At 39.6% G+C, this 23,714-nt stretch overlaps 1 protein-coding gene across 5 annotated transcripts in view; it reads right to left on the bottom strand.

Annotated features, from left to right (window-relative positions):
* The window catches only part of 1700019A02Rik (RIKEN cDNA 1700019A02 gene), a 29,192-nt gene extending 6,273 nt beyond the window's left edge, over positions 1-22,919 (bottom strand). For 2 of the 5 annotated variants that reach the window (XR_373261.2, XR_865288.2), the window contains exons 1-8: positions 22,709-22,919; positions 22,483-22,613; positions 20,370-20,445; positions 17,650-17,699; positions 16,998-17,050; positions 12,925-12,982; positions 5,543-5,613; positions 5,255-5,415 (exon numbers count right to left, since the gene is read on the bottom strand). Coding sequence is in view for 3 of the 5 variants with exons in the window: in XM_006496255.3 (XP_006496318.1) it covers positions 5,393-5,415; positions 5,543-5,613; positions 12,925-12,982; positions 16,998-17,050; positions 17,650-17,699; positions 22,709-22,898 (445 nt within the window). In the remaining 2 variants the exon portion in view is untranslated. The remainder of the gene's footprint in view (positions 1-5,254; positions 5,416-5,542; positions 5,614-12,924; positions 12,983-16,997; positions 17,051-17,649; positions 17,700-20,369; positions 20,446-22,482; positions 22,614-22,708) is intronic. The other 3 variants (NM_001368200.1, NM_027070.2, XM_006496255.3) reach the window with 3 other exon arrangements.
* Positions 22,920-23,714: the final 795 nt, after the last annotated feature.

Below are 23,714 nucleotides of genomic sequence, written 5' to 3' on the forward strand. Positions count from 1 at the left end.
AAGAATGAATTTATGAAATTCCTAGGCAAATGGATGGACCTGGAGGGCATCATCCTGAGTGAGGTAACCCAATAACAAAGGAACTCTCACAATATGTACTCACTGATAAGTGGATATTAGCCCAGAAACTTAGGATACCCAAGATATAAGATACAATTTGCTAAACACATTAAACTTGAGAGAATGAAGACCAAAGTGTGGACACTTTGCCCCTTCTTAGAATAGGAAACAAAACACCCATGGAAGGAGTTACAGAGACAAAATTTGGAAGTGTGACGAAAGGATGGACCATCTAGTGATTGCCATATCCAGAGATCCATCAAATGATCAGCTTCCAAACGCTGACACCATTGCATACACTAGCAAGATTTTGCTGAAAGGACCCAGATATAGCTGTCTCTTGTGAGACTATGCCAGGGCCTAGCAAACATAGAAGTGGAGGCTCACAGTCAGCTATTGAATGGACCACAGGGCCCCCAATGGAGGAACTAGAGAAAGCACCCAAGGAACTAAAGGGAACTGCAACCCTATAGGTGGAACAACAATATGAACTAAGCAGTACCCGGAGCTCTTGTCTCTAGCTGCATATGTATTAAAAGATGGCCTAGTGGGCCATCACTGCAAAGAGAGGCCCATTGGACTTGCAAACTTTATATGCCCCAGTACAGGGGAACGCCAGGGCCAAAAAGGGGGAGTGGGTGGGTAGGGGAGTGGGAGTGGGTGGGTATGGGGGACTTTTGGTATAGCATTGGAAATGTAAATGAGCTAAATACCTAATAAAAAATGGAAAAAAAAAGAATAACAGCTGACTTCTCAATGGGTATACTGAAAGGAAGAAAAGCCTACAACAATAAACTTCATGTCCTAAAAGATTATGAAACTCTACCTACCAAAAGTATCTGCCATTACTGAAGGAGAAAGAAAAACATTTCAATATATAAAGAGCCTCAAAAATTATATGGAATAAATGAAACCTAGAGAAAATACAGGGACAATATTTCAAACTGAAAAGAGGAATGAACACAGCAGAGAAACTGTGGAAAGAAATACAAAGCCATAATTATTAAAACACAAAACACAATTAACAATATAAACAACACCAAAAATCAATAACACAATGATTGCAATTAACGTTCACATGTCAATAATAGCTGCAAATAAAAATGATTGCAATACTCCAACCAAAAGACAGACAGAGAATGGATCAAGAAGCTGTTGTATACAAGAAACAAGTCTTAACTCAGAAGATAGGCACCACCTTACACTGAAAGCATAAGCAAAAGTTCCTCAATCAAATGGAACCAGAAGCAAACAGGCAGTGCTATCCTAATATCTGACAAAAGAGATAAAGAGGGGTAAAAAAGATAAAGAGGGATACTTCATTCTAATTAAAGAAGCAGTTAACCAAGAAGACATTACTATCCTAAACATATATGCACCTAACTCTGGTGAGCACAATTTCATAAAAAGGTATGTATGGGACATAAAGACATTAATATCACTTCATTAGTAGCAGATGATTTCAATAGCCCACTATTATAATAGACATGTCATCCACACAAAAATAAACAGAGAAATTTCAGAATTAGTTGACATCCTACATCAAAGAGACTTAACAGATATCTCTCTCCACAATAGTCTGTCCAAACAACAAAGAAAGCACATTCTACTTAGCAGCACACAGAATATTTTCTAAAACAGACCAAGATTATAAGATTGAAATCACTCCTGTATCCTATCTGACAACAATGCAGAAAAACATAAAACTGACAGCAAATAAGCCTCTAGTAAATACAGGTACTGATGGAGATCAACAATGCATTACTGAGTGAAGAATGGGTTATGGAAGAAAACAATAAAGAAGTAAAAAATTCCCTGAAACTAAATAAAAAACCAACATAATGAAACCTCTGGAACACACTGAAAAGAATCTCATAAAGAAAATGTTTAGCTCTAATGTGCCTTAAAAAAAAAATCAGAAACCACTAACCAAAGAATACACATAGAGGGACCCATGGCTCCAGCTGCATGTAGCAGAGGATGGCCTTGTCTGGCATCAATGAGAGGGGATGCCTTTGGTCCTGTGAAGGCTTGATGCCCCAGCATAGGGGAATGCTAGGGAGGTGAGTCAGGCATGGGTGGGTGGGAGAGCTCCCTCATAGAAGCAGGGGGGAGGGTGGAAGGATGGGGGGTTTGTGGAGAGGAAACTGGAAAGGGGGATAACACTGGAAATGTAAATAAATAAAATAACTAATACATGAAGAAGAAGAAGAAGAAGAAGAAGGAGGAGGAGGAGGAGGAGGAGGAGGAGGAGGAGGAGGAGGAGGAGGAGAAGAAGAAGAAGAAGAAGAAGAAGAGGAAGAAGAAGAAGAAGAAGAAGAAGAAGAAGAAGAAGAACAACAACAACAACAACAACAACAAGAACAAGAAAAAGAACAAGAACAAGGGGCTGGTGAGATGGCTCAGTGGGTAAAAGCACCCGACTGCTCTTCCGAAGGTCCGAAGTTCGGATCCCAGCAACCACATGGTGGCTCACAACCATCCGTAATGAGATCTGATGCCCTCTTCTAGTGTGTCTGAAGACAGCTACAGTGTACTTACATATGATAAATAAATAAATCTTTAAAAAAAAAAAAAAAAAAGAACAAGAACAAGAAGAACAAGAAGAAGTATTTACAAACAAGTGTTTTCGATCCAGGGCTAGAGAAACTACTCATGCAGAGGAACAGAGACTAGAACCCAGTATCCATTAAATAAAAATCAGAAAGAACGCAAGGAAAATGGCTTAAAGATGCAACTCAGAAAATTTGGGGAGGGGCTGGTGAGATGGCTCAGCGGTTAAGAGCAAAAATCCCTGATGAACATAGGCTCTTAAGACATTTGCAAACAGAATAGAGACACACATCAAACATACCATGACTAAGTTGGCTTTATTCATGATAGTTCCACAAATTTAAGTCAATAAATATAATAAGCCTCATAAATGGACTTTAAGGCAAAAATCACATGATCATCTCAAAAGATGCAGAAAAAGACTTTGACAAAATCCAATGTACTTTCATGATAAAAGTCCTAAAATGGTCTAGAGGGAGCATACTTCAAAAATAAAAGAATCTATATACACGAAAACCAGCCGGGCGGTGGTGGTGCACGCCTTTGATCCCAGCACTTGGGAGGCAGAGGCAGGTGGATTTCTGAGTTCAAGGCCAGCATGGTCTACAGAGTGAGTTCCAGGACAGCCAGAGCTACACAGAGAAACCCTGTCTCGAAAAACAACAACAACAACAACAACAACAACAACAACAACAACAGGAAAAACCAACATTATTCTAAATGGAGAAAAGCTTGACGTGATCCCACTGAAATAAAAAATGGGACAGGGAGGCCCACTACATCTATTCCCTTTCCACACCATGCTCAAAGAAATAGCAGGAGCAATAAAGCAAGAGAAGGAAATTAAAGGGATACAAATACGGAAAGAAGTCAAATTATCCCCATCTGTAGATAACATGATACTACTATATCTTAGAGATCCTAAAAATTCTGGCAAAAAAGTCTAGAAATGGTAAACAGATTTAGCAGTGTGGTAGAATACAGAAACAATCTTCACAAACCAACAGCCTAACTATACATGAACATCAAACATTCAGAGCAGGAAATAATGAACATACCTCTAGTCACTATAGCCTCAAAGAAAAAAATCAAGGAAGTGAAGAATTCCTAAGGAAAACTATAAACATCTGAAGAGATACAGACAGACCCTAGAAAAATGAGAAGACATTCCATGGCCATGGGTTAGTAGACTTAATATTGTGAAAATGGCCATTCTGCCAAAATCTACTTACCCGTTCAACATAATCCCAATCAAAACAAATATCCCTTTTCACAAAAATAGGAAAAAACTATCTTAAAATTCAAATGGAACTGCAAAAGACCTCAGATAGCCAATAATAATAATAATAATAATAATAAATAAAATAAAAAAATTCCTAAGCAAAAAGAACAACGCTTGAGGGATTATCATTCCAGATTTTAAGAAATATTACAGCAGAGCCACAATAATAAAAGCAACATAATCTTCGCACAAAATAACAGATCAATGGAACAAAATTGAAGAACCGAATTGAGTACATGTGAGTTCAGCCAGTTAACAGTTGACAGAGATGCCAAAAGTGCAGTTGAAGAAAGAAAATAAATGAATAAATAAATAAAGAAAAGAAGGAAGGAAAAAATGGAGGAAGGAAGGGAGGGAGGGAGGGAGGGAGAGAGGGAGCGAGGGAGGAAGGAAGGATGGATCAGGGAGTTTACTCTGAGAGTGTGTCTCCTAGTACTTTCAGAAGCCCATAAAGTCTCATCAACATGACTGTCCAAGTATGGGTTGACCAAGACAGGAACAGCAGACATGCTGACATGGGAATGGAGCCCCAGGCCGCTTTCCTACTCTAAGAACTACAGGCAACCAAGGAATGCTGAGAGTGGAAGACACGATCTTATTCAGGGAAGAGCATACAACTGGTTCTCCAATAGCAAACTATCAGGTCTGAAAAACCACACATACAAGTAACACACAGACTTAGCAGGTTACATTTAGGACTATGTACATATATGCATATATGCATAAAATAACAATTAATGAAAAAAAGAGGTCAGAAATCTGAAAGAAAGACCAAGGTTTGAAGGGAGGGAAGGAAAGGGAGAAATATTGTAATCATATAGTTCTGAAATTATAATTATAAAAACTAAGAAAAGTTAAAAGATCTTCTTGCTTTAACCTCATAATAAAGGTATCATTGAAAGCAAAAGTGTACAATATAAAACAATAGTATTAATATATTCCATGTTTCTTTTATTATAAGTTAATTATTCTATAATTTAAAAAATTAAACCTAATAACATATAATACTTAAAGTCTTTATACCTTTTAAATCAAACAATTTTAAAATATACAGTTTGGAGTCTAGGAGCTTATGCAAACTTTACATTGTTCTTTCCTAATTTCTCTAATATCTATCCTATTAATTTACATTAATTCCTTTCTTGCTTATCTCATAATAACTAATTAAAATCTTTCTCCTTAGCTTGTTCATCATCTTTTAAGTAATTATTTATATTTATTTTTATTTATTGCATTTTAACAATGAACATACAGAATATATGCACCAAGATATGTGATTAAATAAAGAACCCTGTACTTCCTAGTAGCTCAATTCAAACAAAAAATTCAATAGTGAAAAATAAAAGAGCCGAGTTGTACCCTGATGCTTTGCTCATGGATCTGCTCTGGCTGGCCTAGAGCAGAGCCGGTTGGGAGACTTATCATTACAGACGTACTGATGCTTCACACATGCTCATTTGGCACTCATGCAATACTCCAAACAGTGGCAGAACATACCAGTTGACAGAGGCAGTCCAAAGCTTTAAGGGAAAATAAAGAGAAAGGTTGTATGAGAAATTTCTAATTGTGCAACAGATAACCAATATTTGAAATTGTGCATTTAAAAAAATTCAAGGCCTTTTAGTTTTTTAAAAAAGCAGGAATTACCAAGAAGCCACTGGTGATTTTCTGAATTCTTTACTTGTAATACCAAACTTCTTAATTCTCATATTAAATCTCTGAAAATATATAAATAAAATATTGAATAAGTTTAAGAAATGATGACAGTAGAAGCAAAAACAAAACAAAACAAAAACAAAACAAAACAAAACAAAAATAAACAAACTCAAACTAGAGACTGTCTCCAATAACAACTCTCAGGATAAAATAACAGATGGGATAATCAAGACCAATGCCTGGCTTCACATAACTATATAACTTAGCCAGAAAAATAACCAAGGACACATGAAAATTTCAAACATAAAGACAAATATACTTCGTGGGTATTACAGAAATAGAAATGATAAAACCTTGCCCTACCACAGTGGTTCTGAACCTGTGGGTCACAACTCCTTCTGCAAACCTCTACTTTCAAAAATTATGATTCATAATAGTAGCAAAATTACAGTTATGAAGTAGTGATGAAAATAATTTTATGGTTGGGGGTTTCCAACACAAAATGAGGATCTGCATCAAAGGGTCACAGCACTAGGAAGGTTAAAAACGACTGTCTATCAGATCTTTAAAACTATTGGGTAGCAAAAACTATAGAAACCATGGTTCTAAAAACAGATATATTAACTGACCAATGTTAATTGTAAAGCAGTTAACAGTAAGAACTCATTTACTGATAAATGCCATTGGTTTACCATGGTGTTAAATGTTTGATGCATTTCTTCATATTTACATTTTAATATTGGTATTTAATATTTTCAATAAACTTACGAGTTTGTTATCTCCATTTTACAAAGAAGCAACTTAATGCTATTAAGTTATATCAAATCTATATAATGAAAGGCTATGATTAAATATTGACTCTAATCTACACTTACTTAAAAGCCAAAGAATATTTGATACAATGCTAATTTATGAGTATCATTCAGGCTCACAGAAAAATGTCCAGTTATAAAGAAATTGTGTAAGGGTAGGAATTTTGATGGTGCTTTCCTTTTTTTGCTTTTAAGTTTTTCTGCATATATATAGCAATATATAAACAAATATCTATTTATAAATATATAAATATATAAAAAATTTAAACCTCCTTAAATTAATCTGAATATCTAAATAATCTGAATAAAGACATTCAGTTTAAGTTAAGTGTTGAGTTAACTTAAAGTGGAAAGTGTTAAGGTGACAGGGAAATTTAGATAATGATTTCAGGATAGCAGATTATAAAGGAAGAGGCAAAGAGGGTGATGTGCAAAAGGGAATTCCACATGAAAGGGAAATCCAACACAGAAGAAGGCTAAAAAGACAGCAGTTTAAATAAAGGTATATGTGTACATATACTTGCACATACACTCTCACACATATACTCACACTCACACTCACACATGCACACTCATATAAACATACACACACACTCACATACACTCATACACATATACACTCACTCACACACATACTCACATACTCATTCAAATCATAGAATACAATATTTCAAAGTTATTACATAAATGAGGTTGAATGCATTTTCAAAGAACCTCAACGATATCATATATCAACAAAGAGAGAGTGCTACAAACCCTTTTATTATCCCATAAGATGACAGTTATTTCAATGCAGTGGTCTAGGAAACATGAGCTAATATTTTCCAAGAAATCTATATAAAGGCCAAATAAAAGGTAAGAAGAAAAAAATGATAAACAACAAAGCCAAAAGGAAAGAACCACGAGCACATAAAGCCTCCTACAAAAACAAACATATCAGGAACCAACCGTCACCTCTCTTTAATATCTCTGAATATTAATTGACTCAACTCACCTATAAAAAGACATAAGCTAACAAACTGGATATGCAAACCAGATCTAGCATCTTGTTGCATCTGAGAAACATACCTCAAAAACACAGACAGAGACTTTCTCAGAGTAAAAGGATGGAAATAGGTCTTCTAAGCAATGATTCCATAAAACAAGCAATAGTTGCCATCCCAATATCCAGTAAAATAGACTTTCAACCAAAAATTGTCAAGCATGATGAAGGGCACATCCTATTCATCAAGGTGAAAATCTACCAAGAGAAAGTCTCAATTCTGAAAATCTATGCCGCAAAGCAAGAGCAACCACATTTGTAAAAGAAAGTTTACTAAAGCTCAAAATACACACTGAACCCCACACAATAATAGTGTGAGACTTCAACACCCACTCTCACCAATGGGCAGGTCATTGAAACAGAATCTAAACAGAGATACAATGAAATTAATAGAGGTTATGAAAAAATGGATTTTAAACATATCTACAGAACATTTCACCCTAAAACAAAAGAATATACCTTCTTCTCAGCACCTCATGGTACCTTCTCCAAAATCAATCATATAATTGGTCCCAAAACAAACCTCAACCGATATAAGATTGAAATGCATCTTATCAGATCACCATGGCCTAAGGCTAAGCTTCAATAACAGCAAAAACAATAGAAAGCCCATATACATGTAGAAACTAAAAAACTATTGAATGATAACTTGGTCAGGGGAAAAATAAAGAAATTAAGACTTTCTAGAATTTAATGGAAATCTTGACACATCATATCCAAACTTATGGGACACAATGAAAGCAGTGCTAAAAAGAAAGTCCATAGCACTAAGTGCCCTGGTAAAGAAACTGGAGACATCTTACACTAACAACACATCAAAACCATCATTCACCACAATCAAGTAGGCTTAATCCCAGGAATGCAAGGTTGGTTGAATGTACAAAAATCCATCAACGCAATCTACTATATAAAACTCATAGAAAAAAAAATCACATGATCATCTCCTTAGATGCAGAAAAAAGCATCTGACAAAATACAACACCCCTTCATATTAAAAGTATTGAAGAGATCAGGAGTTCAAGGCCTATACCTAAATATAATAAAGGCAATATGCAGCAAACCAACAGCTAATATCAAATTAAATGGAGACATACTTGAAGCAATACCACTGAAATTGGGGACAAGACAAGGATACCCACTCTTCCCATATCTAATCAATATAGTACTCAAAGCGCTAGATAGAACAATAAGACAACAAAAAGTGATCAAGGGGATACAAATTGGCAAAGAAGAAATAAAGGTATCACTATTTGGAGATGGCATGATAGCATATATATGGGACCCCCAAAAATTCTACCAGAGAACTCCTACAGCTGATAAACAACTTCATCAAAGGGGCTGAATATAAAATTAACTCAAATAAATCAGTAGCCTTCCTTTATACAAATGATACCCAGGCTGAGAAAGAAATTAGGGGAACAACTCCCTTCACAATAGCTACAAATAATATAAAATATCTTGGAGTAACTCTAACCAAACAAGTGAAAGACCCGTATGATAATAACTTCAAGTCTCTCAAGAAAGAGATCGACAATGATCTCAGAAAATGGAGAGAACTCCCATGCTCATAGATTGGCAGAATTAACATAGTAAAAATGGCCATCCTGCCAAAGGCAATCTATAGATTCAATGCAATCACCATCAAAATCCCAAACAATTCTTCAAAGACATGGAAAGAACAATTCTCAAATTCATCTGGAAAGGCAAAAAAACCCAGAATAGTGAAAGCAGTTCTTAACAATAAAAGAACAGCTGGGGGAATTACCATCCCTGACCTCAAGCTTTACTACAGAGCAATGGAGATAAGAACTGTAAATTATTGGTACAGAGACAGACACGTTGATCAATGGAATAGAATTGAAGACCCAGAAATAAAACCACACACTTACAGACAGTTGATCTTTGACAAAGAAGCCAAAAATATACGATGGAAAAAAAAAAGAAAGCATCTTCAATAAATGGTGCTGGTCTAACTGGCTGTCTGTATGTAGAAAAATGAAAATGGACCCATATGTGTCACCTTGCACAAAGCTCAAGTCCAAGTGGATCAAAAACCTCAACAAAAAACCAGGTACACTGAATCTAATAGACGAGAAAATGGGAAAGATCCTTGAACTCATAGGCACAGAGAAAAGTTTCCTAAACAGAACTCCAATAGCTCATGCTCTAAGATCAAGAAATGATAAATGGGACCTCATGAAACTGGAAAGCTTCTGTAAGGCCTTTGTCAATAAGACAAATCAGCAACCTACAGATTGGGGAAAAAAAAAAACTTCACTAACACTACATCCAAGAGAGGACTAATATCCAAAATACATAAAGAACTCAAGAAGCTAACCACCAAAAAACCCAAACAACTGAATCAAAAATTGGGGTATAGAACTAAACTAGTTTCACAACTGAAAACTCTCAAATGGCTGAGAAGCATCTAAAGAAATGTTCAAAGTCCTTAGGGGTCAGAGAAATGTAAATCCAAAGGACCTTGAGATTCCACCTTACAGCAATCAGAATGGCTAAGAGCAAAACCTCAGGTGACAACAAATGTTGAAGAGGATGTGGAGAAAGAGGAACACTCCTCCATTGCTGGTAGGATTGCAAACTGGTACAATCGCTCTGGAAATCAATCTGGAGGTTCCTCAGAAAATTGGAAATAGATCTACCTGAAGACCTAGCTATACCACTCTTGGGAATATACCCAAAAGATGCCCCACCATGCCTCAGGGGCATGTGTTTCACTATGTTCCTAGTGGCAATTATTCATGATAGCCAGAAGCTGGAAACAACACAGATGTCCCACAACAGAAGAATGGATACAGAAAATGTGGTTCATTTACACAATGGAATACTACTTAGCTATTAAGAATGAGGACATCCTGAATTTTGCAGGCAAATAGATGGAACTAGAAAATATCATCCTGAGTGAGGTAACTCAGACGCAAAAGGATATGCATAGTATGCCCTCACTAATAAGTGGATGTAACACCCCTGCCTAAAACAAAAGTACAGAATACCCAAATACAGTCCACAGAACTGAAAAAGGTCAAGATACTGAAATGGCCAAGTGAGGACCTCTCAGTCCCACTTGGGAGGGAGAAGAAAGCAATCACAAGTGGGGAGAGAGGGAGTGGTGGTGGAAGAGAGAATGGGGGAGGGAAGAACCTGATCTGATACTGAGTGAGGAAAAAGGACTGAAGCCCTGAGGGCCAGCAGAAAGAATGGAAACAGGCAGCCTCAGGAGATATGAGCTTGGGGTGACCCTCCAGAATGCACCAGAGACCTGAGAGATGAGAGACTCTCAGGACTCAAAGGGAGGGACCTTAGATGAAATGCCCGACAGTAGGGGGAGGGAACTTATAGAGCCCACCTCCAGCAGGAAGACAGGACATCAAGTTGCCACCCTACAGTCACAACTGTGACCCATAATTGTTCCTGTCTGAAAGATCTAAAGGGATGGAAATTGAGAGGAGCCTGAGGAATAGAAGGTCCAGTGACAGGCTCCAAGTGGGATCCAGTTCAAGGGGCAGTCCCAAGGCCTGACACTATTACTGAGGCTATGGAGTGTTCACAAAAAGGGACCTAGCATGACCGCACTCCAGAAGACACAACAAGCAGCTCAAAGAGTTAGATGCAGATATTTGCATCCAACTAATGGACAGATTCTGCTGATCCATGTGGTTGAATTAGGGAAGGCTGAAAGAAGCTGAGGAGAAGGGTGATCCTGTAGGAGGACCAGCAATCTCAATTAATCTGGACCCCTGAGATCTGCCAAGCACTGGAGCACCAAACAGGCAGCATACACCAGCTGATATGAGGCCCCCAACACACGTATGGTAGAGGACTGCCGGGTCTGTGTTTATTCAGAGATGATGCACCTAACCCTCAAAAGATTGGAGGACTCAGGGAGTTTAGAGGTCAGGTGGTGTATTAGTTAGGGTTTTACTGCTGTGAACAGACACCATGACCAAGGCAAGTCTTATAAAAAACAATATTTAACTGGGGCTAGCTTACAGGTTCAGAGGTTCAGTCCATTATCATCAAAGTGGGAGCATGGCAGTATCCAGGCAGGCATGGCACAGGCAGAGCTGAGAGTTCTATGTCTTCATCCAAAGGCTGCTAGTAGAAGACTGACTTCTAGGCAACTAGGGTGAGGATCTTAAGCCCACACCCACAGTGACACACCTACTCCAACCAGGTCACACCTATTCCAACAAGGCCACACCTCCAAATGGTGCCATTCACTGATCCAAGAATATACAAACCATCACAGGTGGCATGGGGGGGGGGTGAGGACATCATTATGGAGACAGGGGGTGTGGAGGAGGCATGGGATGTGTAACAGTCAAAGGGTGGGTGGATAGGGGGAATAAAATATGGAGTGTAAAAAAATAATTAATTAAAAAAGAAAAATAAAAAGAAAAATATAGCCAGGCGTGGTGGTGCACGCCTTTGATCCCAGCACTCGGGAGGCAGAGGCAGGCGGATTTCTGAGTTCCAGGACAGCCTGGTCTACAAAGTAAGTACCAGGACAGCCAGGACTATACAGAGAAACCCTATCAAACCCCACCCCCCCTCCAAAAAAAAAGAAAAGAAAAATATGCATACACACATATACACACACACATATATACCTACATAACAACAATATGAACAATGGGTAGAGATTTAGTTTGGTGACACATTGCTTCCCTAGCATGCACAAGGCCTGGTTCAATCACCAGAACTGTAAATAAATAAATTAAAGTGGATACATTTTTTTTTCCTGTGGCTAGGGATGTTTCCTGACTTGCTTTGAGTTAATTAAAACATAAGAGTAAAAAATATACTCTGGAAGGTATATTTTATGTCAGCTGAGGACAGCTGTTAACCCAAGGCACAGTGGGAGGCAGTGGAGTAAAATTCGAAGGAGAGGGAAGTGGTAAGCAATGCATTTTTTCCCCCTTTTTAAAAGGAAAACCTGCAAGGAACAGATTTTGTGCAAATGTAGTTTAGGATTCAGTAACATGGGTGGTCAGTATGGTCCTGAGAGTGCAGTTCTGATAAGCTCACAGGCTAAGTACAGGCTATCCTTGAGTTTAAAGATAATACAGAATACCAGCTACACCTTTGTGTTGAGCACGGATGCCTTGAATTTTCTGTATGTCTACAATACTTCATACATAATAATGAAGTTCAGAAGACTTGCCAGCAGTCACACGTGGACGAAAGCACTCATAACTAGAGTGATGTACACATCCATGTATGTGTGCATATGTATGTACATATATAAATATATAAACAGAGAGTGATGGAAAGATAGAGGGAGAGGCTGCTCTCCTGACACATAAAATGTTATTTAGAAATATATATATATATGTATACACACACACACACACACACACACACACACACACGTGAGGAGGCCATGAAATTTCTCACATTTCTAGTATTTCTGAAAGAATATTTTAGTGGTAATTAACAACATTTTAAGCTTTCTACCTCCAAGTTCCTAACGTTTGACAAATTACTTAATTAAGCCTAACCTCTTCATCTGTCATTGATGCAATACTCCTGAGGGATACTTTATGAGATGTTCTTACACTATAAAAAAAGACAAGTAACGTTAATTCAGATGACATTTAGAATAATAACAATTCAGATTAACATTTTGAGTATTGTAAGCAAATGACATAAAGAAGAGAAACTGTTTTGTAAATAAATTTTCCTGAGGGTTTAGGCAATTTATACTAGTTAACTAATCAATACATCCATTCACCAAAGAACATAAAATCTGTAAGGGCCAGGACTTTGGGATGGGTTTTGAGTTATATTTGCTAAAACCTATAATGGCTCCTGGAACATAACAGCAAAACCAAGTAATTATTTGTGAAATGAATAAACAGATAAGGAAAATGTTATTTAGTGACTTGAATATGCCAGGATGCTGTGTGGCATATAAGGAAATAATCCAAAATTGCCATTTCCTTGCAGGGGGCATCAGCATTCAGTGAACAAGAAGATACATAAAATTATTTTACATATTACATTACACTTAACAAATATTGACATTACTGCAAATCTAGATATTTTAGATGGTAGAAACAAGTGATGAGGAAATAAATATGTTTAGGGGAACTATATGTAAATAAATGTGTAATAGAATGATGCAAAATTAAATTAGACAGTAGGAATGATAAAGTATGTTCAAGATTCTATAAAAACATACCAAACAGGTGTCCAGATTGTCCAGAAAGTCCTTAGGAATTTCCAAGAATGAATATGAATTCTGAGTCTAGTGGAGTAAAAATCTGCTGGCTGGCTTTGGGCTTAAGTTAGTATACAACAAGCAAAATTAGGTAGGGGAAAGTACCAGGGAAATTGGGGTTCCCTTCTGGGTTCTTATTGTAATTAATAAAAGAACTTAGAAAGAACAGATAGGAAGCACAAAGTCCTTTTTTTTATTAAAACTTGAGATAAAAACAGGACAGGCAAGCTGTGCATCTTGGTGGATGTCAGGAGAAGGGAGTCGGAGGAAAGAAAGGAAAAACATCTTTTTGAGTTTGGAACCAAGAAAGCTGCACACTGTGCAGCAAAAGTTAGCAAGAAGCTGGATGGAGGGTATGAAGGGATGGATGGGGATGGAGGGTATGAGGGGATGGATGGGGGATGGATGGTGATGGAGGGTATGAGGGGATGGATGGGGATGGATGGGGATGGAGGGGATGACGGGATGGATGGTGATGGAGGGTATGAGGGGATGGGATGGGGATGGATGGGGATGGAGGGGATGACGGGATGGATGGGGATGGAGGGTATGAGGGGATGGATGGGGAATGGACGGTATGAGGGAATGGATGGGGATGGAGGGGATGGATGGGGATGGAGGAGGTGAGGGGATGGATGGGGGTGGAGGGGATGAGGGGATGGAGGGGGTGAGGGGATGAGGGGATGGATGGAGATGGAGGGGATAAGGGGATGGATGGGGGATGAAGGGGATGAGGGGATGGATGGGGGATGGATGGGATGAGGGGATGGATGGGGGATGGAGGGGATGAGGGGATGAGGGGATGGATGGGGGATGGATGGGATGAGGGGATGGATGGGGGATGGAGGGGATGAGGGGATGGATGGGGGATGGAGGGGATGAGGGGATGGATGGAGGATGGAGGGGATGAGGGGATGGATGGGGGTGGAAGGGATAAGGGGATAGATGGGGGATGGAGGGTATGAGGGGATGGATGGGGGATGGAGGGTATGAAGGGATGGATGGGGATGATGGGGATGGAGGGGATGAGGGGATGGATGGGGATGGAGGGTATGAGGGGATGGATGGGGGATGGAGGGTATGAGGGGATGGAGGGGGGATGGAGGGTATGAGGGAGGGGATGAGGGAATGGATGGGGATGGATGGGGGATGGAGGGGATGAGGGGATGGATGGGGATGGAGGGGATGGATGGGGATGGAGGGGGTGAGGGGATGGATGGGGGTGGAGGGGATGAGGGGATGGAGGGGGGATGGAGGGTATGAGGGGATGGATGGGGGTGGAGGGTATGAGGGAATGGATGGGGATGGATGGGGGATGGAGGGGATGGAGGGGATGAGGGGATGCATGAGGATGGATGGGGATGGAGGGGATGAGGGGATGGATGGGGGATGGAGGGTATGAGGGGATGGAGGGTATGAGGGGATGGAGGGTATGAGGGGATGGATGGGGGTGGAGGGGATGACGGGATGGAGGGTATGAGGGAATGGATGGGGGTGGAGGGGATGAGGGGATGGATGGGGATGGATGGGGATGGAGGGGATGAGGGGATGGATGGGGGATGGAGGGTATGAGGGAATGGATGGGGATGGAGGGGATAAGGGGATGGATGGGGGATGGAGGGTATGAGGGGATGGATGGGGGATGGAGGGTATGAGGGAATGGATGGGGATGGAGGGCATAAGGGGATGGAGGGTATGAGGGGATGGATGGGATGTTGAGGGGATGACGGGATGGAGGGTATGAGGGAATGGATGGGGGTGGAGGGGATGAGGGGATGGATGGGGATGGATGGGGATGGAGGGGATGAGGGGATGGATGGGGGATGGAGGGGATGAGGGAATGGATGGGGGATGGAGGGTATGAGGGAATGGATGGGGATGGAGGGGGTGAGGGGATGGATGGGGGTGTGAGGGGATGGAGGGGGTGAGGGGATGGATGGGGGATGGAGGGGATGAGGGGATGGATGGGGGATGGAGGGTATGAGGGGATGGATGGGGGAAGCCAGGGTGCAAGGAAAAAGCAGTGAAGGCTTGGGCCAGTATCTACAAGGAAAACACAGAACGACAGAGAGGAAAGGACTACATGTTGGAAGGTGGGGCCCAAAACTGACCAGGAGGCCTGGATCCATTGTCAACCGCCTCCAGAGTTACAAGTTCTTGCCTAGCTATCTACCATAGTCTAAAAAGAGACATGGGAAAGAAGAGAGAAAACTTAGAGAAAATTAGTGTGCCAAGATTCAAGTACAGGAGGGGGGGGGGGGAAAGTGCTGGAAATGAGGCTAAAAGGCGCACAGAAGCTCAAGGACTTACAGACCATAAGAAAATTTTCTATTACAATTAAGAACTATCAGCAAGACAGTGAATGCTAGTGACAGTCTTCAGATCTATTTTAAAAAATTAAAAAACTATGTCATCGAATGCTGCAGCAGTGTGTTCCAAAGCTGGACTGGGATGAGAAGAATTTGAGGAGAAAAAGGTAAGAACATTTTATCCAATGTTTGAAATTCTTTAAAAAAAAAACCTTTAAAATGTTTTATTTGGGGGGGGTCTATTTTACTTGAAGATTATAATTCCATTGAAATATACATATCCAAAAGCCCACCTTATAGAATTATATATATGTGTGTGTGTATATACACCTTTTTAACCACATACAGGTCTCCCATTGATTTAACATCAACTGTAACGCATTCTGAACATTCTTTTTTTTATATATATATATTTATTTACTTATTATATGTAAGTACACTGTAGCTGTCTTCAAACACTCCAGAAGAGAGCATCAGATTTTGTTACGGATGGTTGTGAGCCACCATGTGGTTGCCGGGATTTGAACTTAGGACCTTTGGAAGAGCAGTCGGTGCTCTTAACCGCTGAGCCATCTGACCAGCCCCATTCTCAACATTCTTATATCTAACTCTGAAGCTGGAACACAATCCTGCAACACAACATGAATAACGTTCCCGAAACTAAACGAATGTTACACTTAGGTGTACAATGGCAGACTCCACATCTAAAAACGATAATGCTTTGCTTTTTCAATGTAAACGTCCCCTGAAAACAAGATGAACCGAGAGAGAAGGTGTGAACTGTCATTGAGCAGCATGTGTTGAGCATTCTTCTAGCCTCTGCCTTTCATCTCATATCTTCTTTATACACTGGGAAGCAAATATTATCTCCACAGAGGCATAGCTAGGAATGGATAAGACTGAAAGTGAGCCCCAAGGCTGTCCACCTCTGAGGCCCAATTGCAGCAGACTCTTATCACTGACTCTGGAATGCCAGGAACTATTGTGTTATATATTTGATAAAAAGTTACAGATTTTGCAGAAAGGTATGTATCTCACTGACTTATTGTGTGCTTCTTTGGAACCATCTTCATTCAGAGCTTCAGTTTCTTCCTCCTTCAGAGAAAAGAGACGCATAGTGTGAAAGACAGTCAGCAGCACAAGGCAGGAAGGACCTTCTTCCCAAGGAGTAATAACACATCTGCAACTTTCACGAAACCCAGGCATTAGAAGGTAAGCTGACAAGCCAATTCCTTTAAAAACTCAACTCTCATGCACACTCATGCATGTTTTCTCTTTTAAGATAGATAGCATCTTAGTATGATTTGTACTGACAGAGATCACGTCTGTCTGATTGGTTCTACTTTGACCCTTAACCTTAATCAAATGAATGGAAAGTATAGCTATAGACCAGGAGAAAAGAAACAGAAGATCTCAAAATATCTGGATCCATATGAAATCCAAAAAAAAAAAAAAAAAAAAAAAGTACAACAAGAAAAAGCAGTGGCACAGAGGATGATAACAAAATATACACTTTGTTCAGACAAGTATCAGAATCAGGGCAAATTTATATAAACACCAAGCATCCAAGTATAACAGAATGTCACTGCAACCCTAATGTCATTAACACATGTTACTGGGCAGGTGTCAGAACAAGAAAATGGAGAGGTTTTTAAAAACTTTAATAGAATTCCAGTTTAGAAATAGGTTTATACCTCAAACATGTCGGATTCTTCTTCCAGTTCTTCTAAATAGGCTTCTTCTTCTATGTTGAAAGGATATAACAAACATGAGATCGCTGAAGTATGTACAGTAACAAGAGGAGTTTTAGCAGACCTCCCACCCCAGGCTGAGTCAGTTCATGCGGCAACCATGGCACTCCCTGCTGCGGAAGTAGAAAGCTTTGGCTTCACACCCAAGTCTACTCATTCAGTTCCCAATGAGTCTGCAATCCTACTTCCTGTGACTGTCTTCCCACAGGGCACGGGGAGCTAGAGAGGCACTGAAGGGGAGAGAGGCAGACAGAGGGCCATCACCCACACATGAGTATCCATAGACTGCCTTCTGGCTGGGTGTCTGTCAAGCGGGAGACAGAGGTAAAGTCACAAACTTTGTGCAAAGCACCTGTATGAGGACACAGCCATGACAGAATTGGTCATGAGTGAATTTGACCAAGAGTGTCTGACACCAGGTGAAGATCTAGTGCAGAATGCTGTGAGATGCAATGGGAAAAAGAAAAAAGAAAACTTCTGGCAACTCGACTCTAAACAGGTTTCCCTCCACCCTCTCTTTTTCTAAAACTCCCATTTTCCCACTCAGATTCTCAACTTTCTTTTTTTCTGTATTTTGTTATCTCTTTTGCCTTTGCTGTTGAATCTGAGGATTTCCAACTATGTCACTGTTTTTTTGTTTGCTTTTTGTTTTTTTAGTTTTGAGACAAAGCCTCTCTACTTAGCCAGGGCTGCCCTGGAATTCACTACATAGACCAGGCTGGCATCAAACTACTACTACATATATTTTTTAAAAAAATAGTATTCAAGCCGCCTTTTCTTTCAAAGTTTATTTCTCTTTCATTCATTTTATTCTTCCAATTGACCTGAATTCAGTATTGAAATATCTTAATATTTAGTACTTAATACTTTGCATTTTAGTCTAAATTCCCTAAATGTCAATTGGTACTTCTTGGTCAAGAGGATGTTTAAATATGTCTTTAAATTCTTAAATACAGGAAAAGCATAAATATTTTTGACATCTGAAATTATCATCATAATCATCGTTTTTTGCTGTTGGAGATCTAATCAGGCTCTTACACATAACAGGTGAAGTATGAGCCACACTCTGAGCACATTTGAAATGAAGTATGAGAGGCAATTTTAGACACTTAAAATTCTCCCACTAAAAGGTTATTTTACACATAAAATATTAACATATTACAATATGCTATATATGTCTTATGATGTTACATGGGTATATTTTTCTACATACTATCTCCACAGTATGGTCTTATTAGTACATTATGTAAGTTAACAATGCTAATGTTGTAATAATGATACTGATAGATCATAATATAACATATTATAGGATGTTATATAATAATAAGTAGGCACAGAGGAAAACTATAAATAGAAGAAGGGTTACATAAATAAAATGTAATGTCAGATATAGACATAAGGAAAGCAAGACTAGATAACACAATCTGAGAGGAAACAGATCTCAACTTGATAAGAAAATGTCCACCGCCTATTCAATGAGTTTAGTGAATTTCAAGACTTTAGTTGAGGATAAAAAGAAATACATTGATATAAACTCACCACCATATACAGGTTAAATAGAAAAAACACCTACTTTGGCTGTTTCATGAAAGGTAATTTAAGAAGTATAACTAAAATATTTCACATTAGGAAAAGACTAAAAGATCCTTCATGCACAGTAATATTAATGTCTTTCTAATTGTATTAACATCCCACCCAAAATGACATTCAGAGAGATTAAATTGAAGAGATAAATCAGGTAGCTCATGGGTCGGCAATTGTAAAACTATTTAACTTTCAGTATATATTTGTATTTCAATGCATCTATGCTCTATATCAAGAACTTAATACTCCATTATGCACACCTAATTATACCAAGTGTAAACTCTCAATAACAACAGCAGCACTAATGTGGGCACTCAGCAGAGTATGTACAATCACACCCTACCCCAGATCTCAGCAAGAACATGCTCAGTGATTTATGTGTGCATTTATGTTTGAGAGGCAAATTGTCATCTCCAAAAACTTAGGAAAGTTGGCTTTTAGCACCGAGGGTGGAGCACTATGCATTTTGTTTGTTTTTAAGGAGAAAGTAGACAGGGGATGGAGACGAAATGAGACTGATCCAATAGAATCTCAGATAATATAAAAGTTATGTGCATGTGTTAAGGAGAGCATATTGGGAATCTCACCTAGCCCCTGGGATGCTGAAGCAGGATTGTGGTCTAGCTTGGGTTACATAGACTTTGTGGGGCAGGGAAGAGAAAGAAAGAGGGAGAGGGAGGCAGAGAAGGAGACAGAGACAGACAGAAAGCTGTTTATAAAGAGAAAAAAATCTTGTTTATCATCTCTAGGTATGTGATAAAGTGTATAACCTATAATACTATAATTTCTTTATATGACCAAGAAAGCTAAGTCGAAATACAAGGAAAAGGTGAAAAGAACTTTAAAGTAGGTCATAAACACCTTACAAATGTGTGTTGATGTCTATGTAGAGACATAAATTTGCTATGGCGACTTGAGGTCACTTTGGCAGTTACAGCCCTGGGGTGGTTTTGATTTTTAAACAACGGGAATTCACTATCTGTAGATGAATCGAAAGCAGGTTAAAAACAGAACAGTTCTTTTAAAAATAACATGTTCTTAAGTTTTAAAGAAATGTAAATTCACTTAAGCAAACATACCATTTTCTTCCAAAAATATGTTCAGTCCATTCACAATTTCTTGCCTGTTTCTTAACTTGTCATTCATCTCTATGATCTAAATTAGAAAACAATTAAAATATCTAACAGAAAGTACTTTAAAAATCAGGTAAGTCTAGCTTTAATGATTAATTGGATTGCCAGTTATTGGTATTAAGCATCTTTATATAAATGGTACCCACAAAATTATACTTGCACGTTCAAGTTCCTTATTATTAAAGAACTGGTCTACTTAAAGAATAGCTATGGCGTTTAGGTTGGCTTCCAGAAGACTTCTAGTACAAATTCAGCTTAAAATTAAACATGCTTTAAAAAGTGGGGTATAGGATGGCTTTCCTTGTGACAGTTTACATCTGTCAGAGCTTAGCAGATCATCATCTATCACAGCATAGTTGTGAGATTGTCTAACCCCTACTTTAAATTTTGATTGAAATAGTGGATTTCAATCAAAATTTAGCAGGAATAAAAAGCCTCCAGGTTTTGTTTTGTTTTGTTTTTTAATGGATATGAGATAGAATGTATCAGAAACCAAAAGGAAAGGCTAAAGAAATTGACTTGAGAGTCTAAGGGAATCTGTGTCCACAGACATGGGTAGTGCCTCTCCACCTATAGCATTTCCACCAGGAGCTCCAGCAATACCTGGGAAGTTGTCATAAATGACATATTGGTCCTACACCCACCCTATCCCCCCAGTCTGAAACTCTGGATATATGCCTAACAATCCCATCACGTAATGAGCCCAATTTTGATAGGTATTGATACATTTTAAAGTTCCAGGAAAAAGCCAAATCAAGTAAACAGAAAAGAACCTTAGAGTGGTTTTCTAAGAGTCCAGGTTGGAGGCTGGTTCCTTAGCATTTCTGAATAGTGAAGGTTTTGAAGTACACACACGCACGCACATACGCACACTAGTTCAGTGTAGTGGGAACCCGTCCAGGGTCTAACCCTCACTAGGTAAGTGTCCTACCATTGAGCTGTATCACTAGCTTCCTACCACTGTTTCAAATTTTTTGAGACAAGAGTCTTGCTAATTTGCAAAGACCTTGAATTTTCAATCTTGCCTCATCCTCTTGAGTAACTGGGGTTACATACAGGTCTGGTAGCCCAGCTCCAACTTAAAATTAACTTTTCATTATCTGTGCTAATGAACGTAGAAAGCTGTTGACAATCTCAAGTATTTTCATTTGGCTCTGCAGTAAAAGTTACTATTTTCTTTTAATACCTTTCTTCGTGTCACTAATAATAGCGTCAAGAGGAGAAATGGTGTGTAATGTAATTTGTGTGCACTCAAGTGAATCATCTGCACTTTTGTTTTATGTGTACAGCTGACTGGGTAACATCACAAAGCCTTATTGGTGGCTATGACTTCATGGATACTGTCTTTCCTTGGATATCTAATTCCTTTTTTTCAAGGGGATGGTCATGCTGGGAACCAAGTCCAGAGACTTGATCATTTGTTCATGCTAAGCAAATGTTCTGTAGCTGAGCTCCAACCAGTATGCCACCAGTGTTTTGTTTGTGTCTCACTAGCATTTTCTTTTGCAGTTGGAACTGTCAAGTTAACCTACTTTCTATGAGTAAGCCCTAACCTGATTTTAAGGGCGCTCACTCCCCTCCTCCACCTTTTATGAGACTGGAGAGATCTTGCAAACATATGATGAAAATAAACAGGGCAAAACATTTTCTTTACACTTTTAGTGAGAAACGTTTGCTGTAGAGGTATGGGTTCCAGTGACTGCAACCTAAGCCACAAAGTTTATATAAAATCACAACTAAACAATCAAGGAAACCGGGTGGTGGCAGTGCACTCCTTTAATCCCAGTGCGAGGGAGGCTGAGCAGGTGAATGAGTTTGAAGCCAGAGCCTGGTATACAGAGAAAGTTCCAGGACAGCCAAGCTACACAGAGAAACCAAAAACAAGCAGGGGGTGGGGTTGAGGGCTTTAAATAATCAAGGAAAACAAAGACTTGTTCATCTAAATTGGACCCAACACTTTTAACTGTGTAAATATCCTAAAATGCCATAGACTTGATTACACCACTCCTGGCTTCTGCTCTGGCAAAGTATTTGTACAAAAGCGACCCGTAGGCCTCACCTCCAGTAGGCCTCCATGTGGGTGTAAGCACCATGACGACCCGACCATTATAAACACATTTTGATACCAACAGTGCTCTGGGAAAATGACATTTAAAAGTCTTCCATTTCTCCAGCTTAGGACAATGAACCCTAGAGGAGGAGTGAGTAATTTAAGACCTTTCTCTCGGGATATTTCTAACCCATCCTTAACATCCTGCTCCGTTCTCCCAAACCCCAGCCGTTACCTCCATCCGGGTAGCCAAGGTCTCTCCGTTGCTGCCTGCTCCAGCCATATTGTGCAGGGCGCGTGGGTGTTGCTGGGATTGAGGGGGGAGGGGCCTTCTGGGGGAGGGGGAGGGGAGCTCTTGGAAGGTAGGCTCCAGCCAACAGAGTCAAGAGCCGGTAACAAAACTTGGCTGACCTAACTACAACCATGAGAACAGCAGGCAGCTCCCATACCCTACTGCTCCAAAGTAGTCAAGAGATGTGTGGACCGAGTTCATTTCCTCTAGAAGCATTTGTCAAAGTGGCGTCAAGGAATGTCTTATATCACCCCTACTATCAAATACTTATACTTTGTGGGCCCTGAGGCCCCTTTAGACCCATTTTTCATGGTAAGTCATCTGTTAATAAGAACACTCTGTCTTGTGATGAGTGTTGATAGTATCTGCAAGCCTAAACTGATGCTCAGATGAGAAATACAAAAATTAGTTTCTCTACTCGAGAAACCACTGTAGTAGGTAGGGCCAATCTGATTTACCTAGAAAATGAATCCACATTTGTTGGTGGTGTTCAGGGGTAGTGCGATGTATGATGCAATTTCTTCTGTTTCTTGGTGACCTGTTACCCCTCAATTTGTCCAATTGAAGAGGATTAACTGGGCGTGGAAGATGGCTCTAAGGTAGGGGCATTTCCTATGAATGGAATTGAGTTCTGATCCCCAGCTTCCGTGCCTCAACACACACAACATGGAGAGAAAAGCTGGGTTGGTAGTGTGAGCCTGTAAACTCAGCAATGGCCAGACAGCCTGGCAGAAAAACAGTGAGAGATCCTGCCAGAAGAGATCAATGGAGATAGCAATACCACGGAACAGTGCTTTCCTCTACCTACTTCTGAATGTAGGCAAACATGCACACGCAACACACACACACACACACACACACACACACACACACACACACACACACACACACACACAAACACCAAACAAACAGAGTCAGTAAGATGCCCCAAATTTACAAAGAGAGAGAG

The sequence above is a fragment of the Mus musculus genome, chromosome 1 (assembly GCF_000001635.26).
Source record: "Mus musculus strain C57BL/6J chromosome 1, GRCm38.p6 C57BL/6J".
In the NCBI taxonomy this organism is placed as follows: domain Eukaryota; kingdom Metazoa; phylum Chordata; class Mammalia; order Rodentia; family Muridae; genus Mus; species Mus musculus.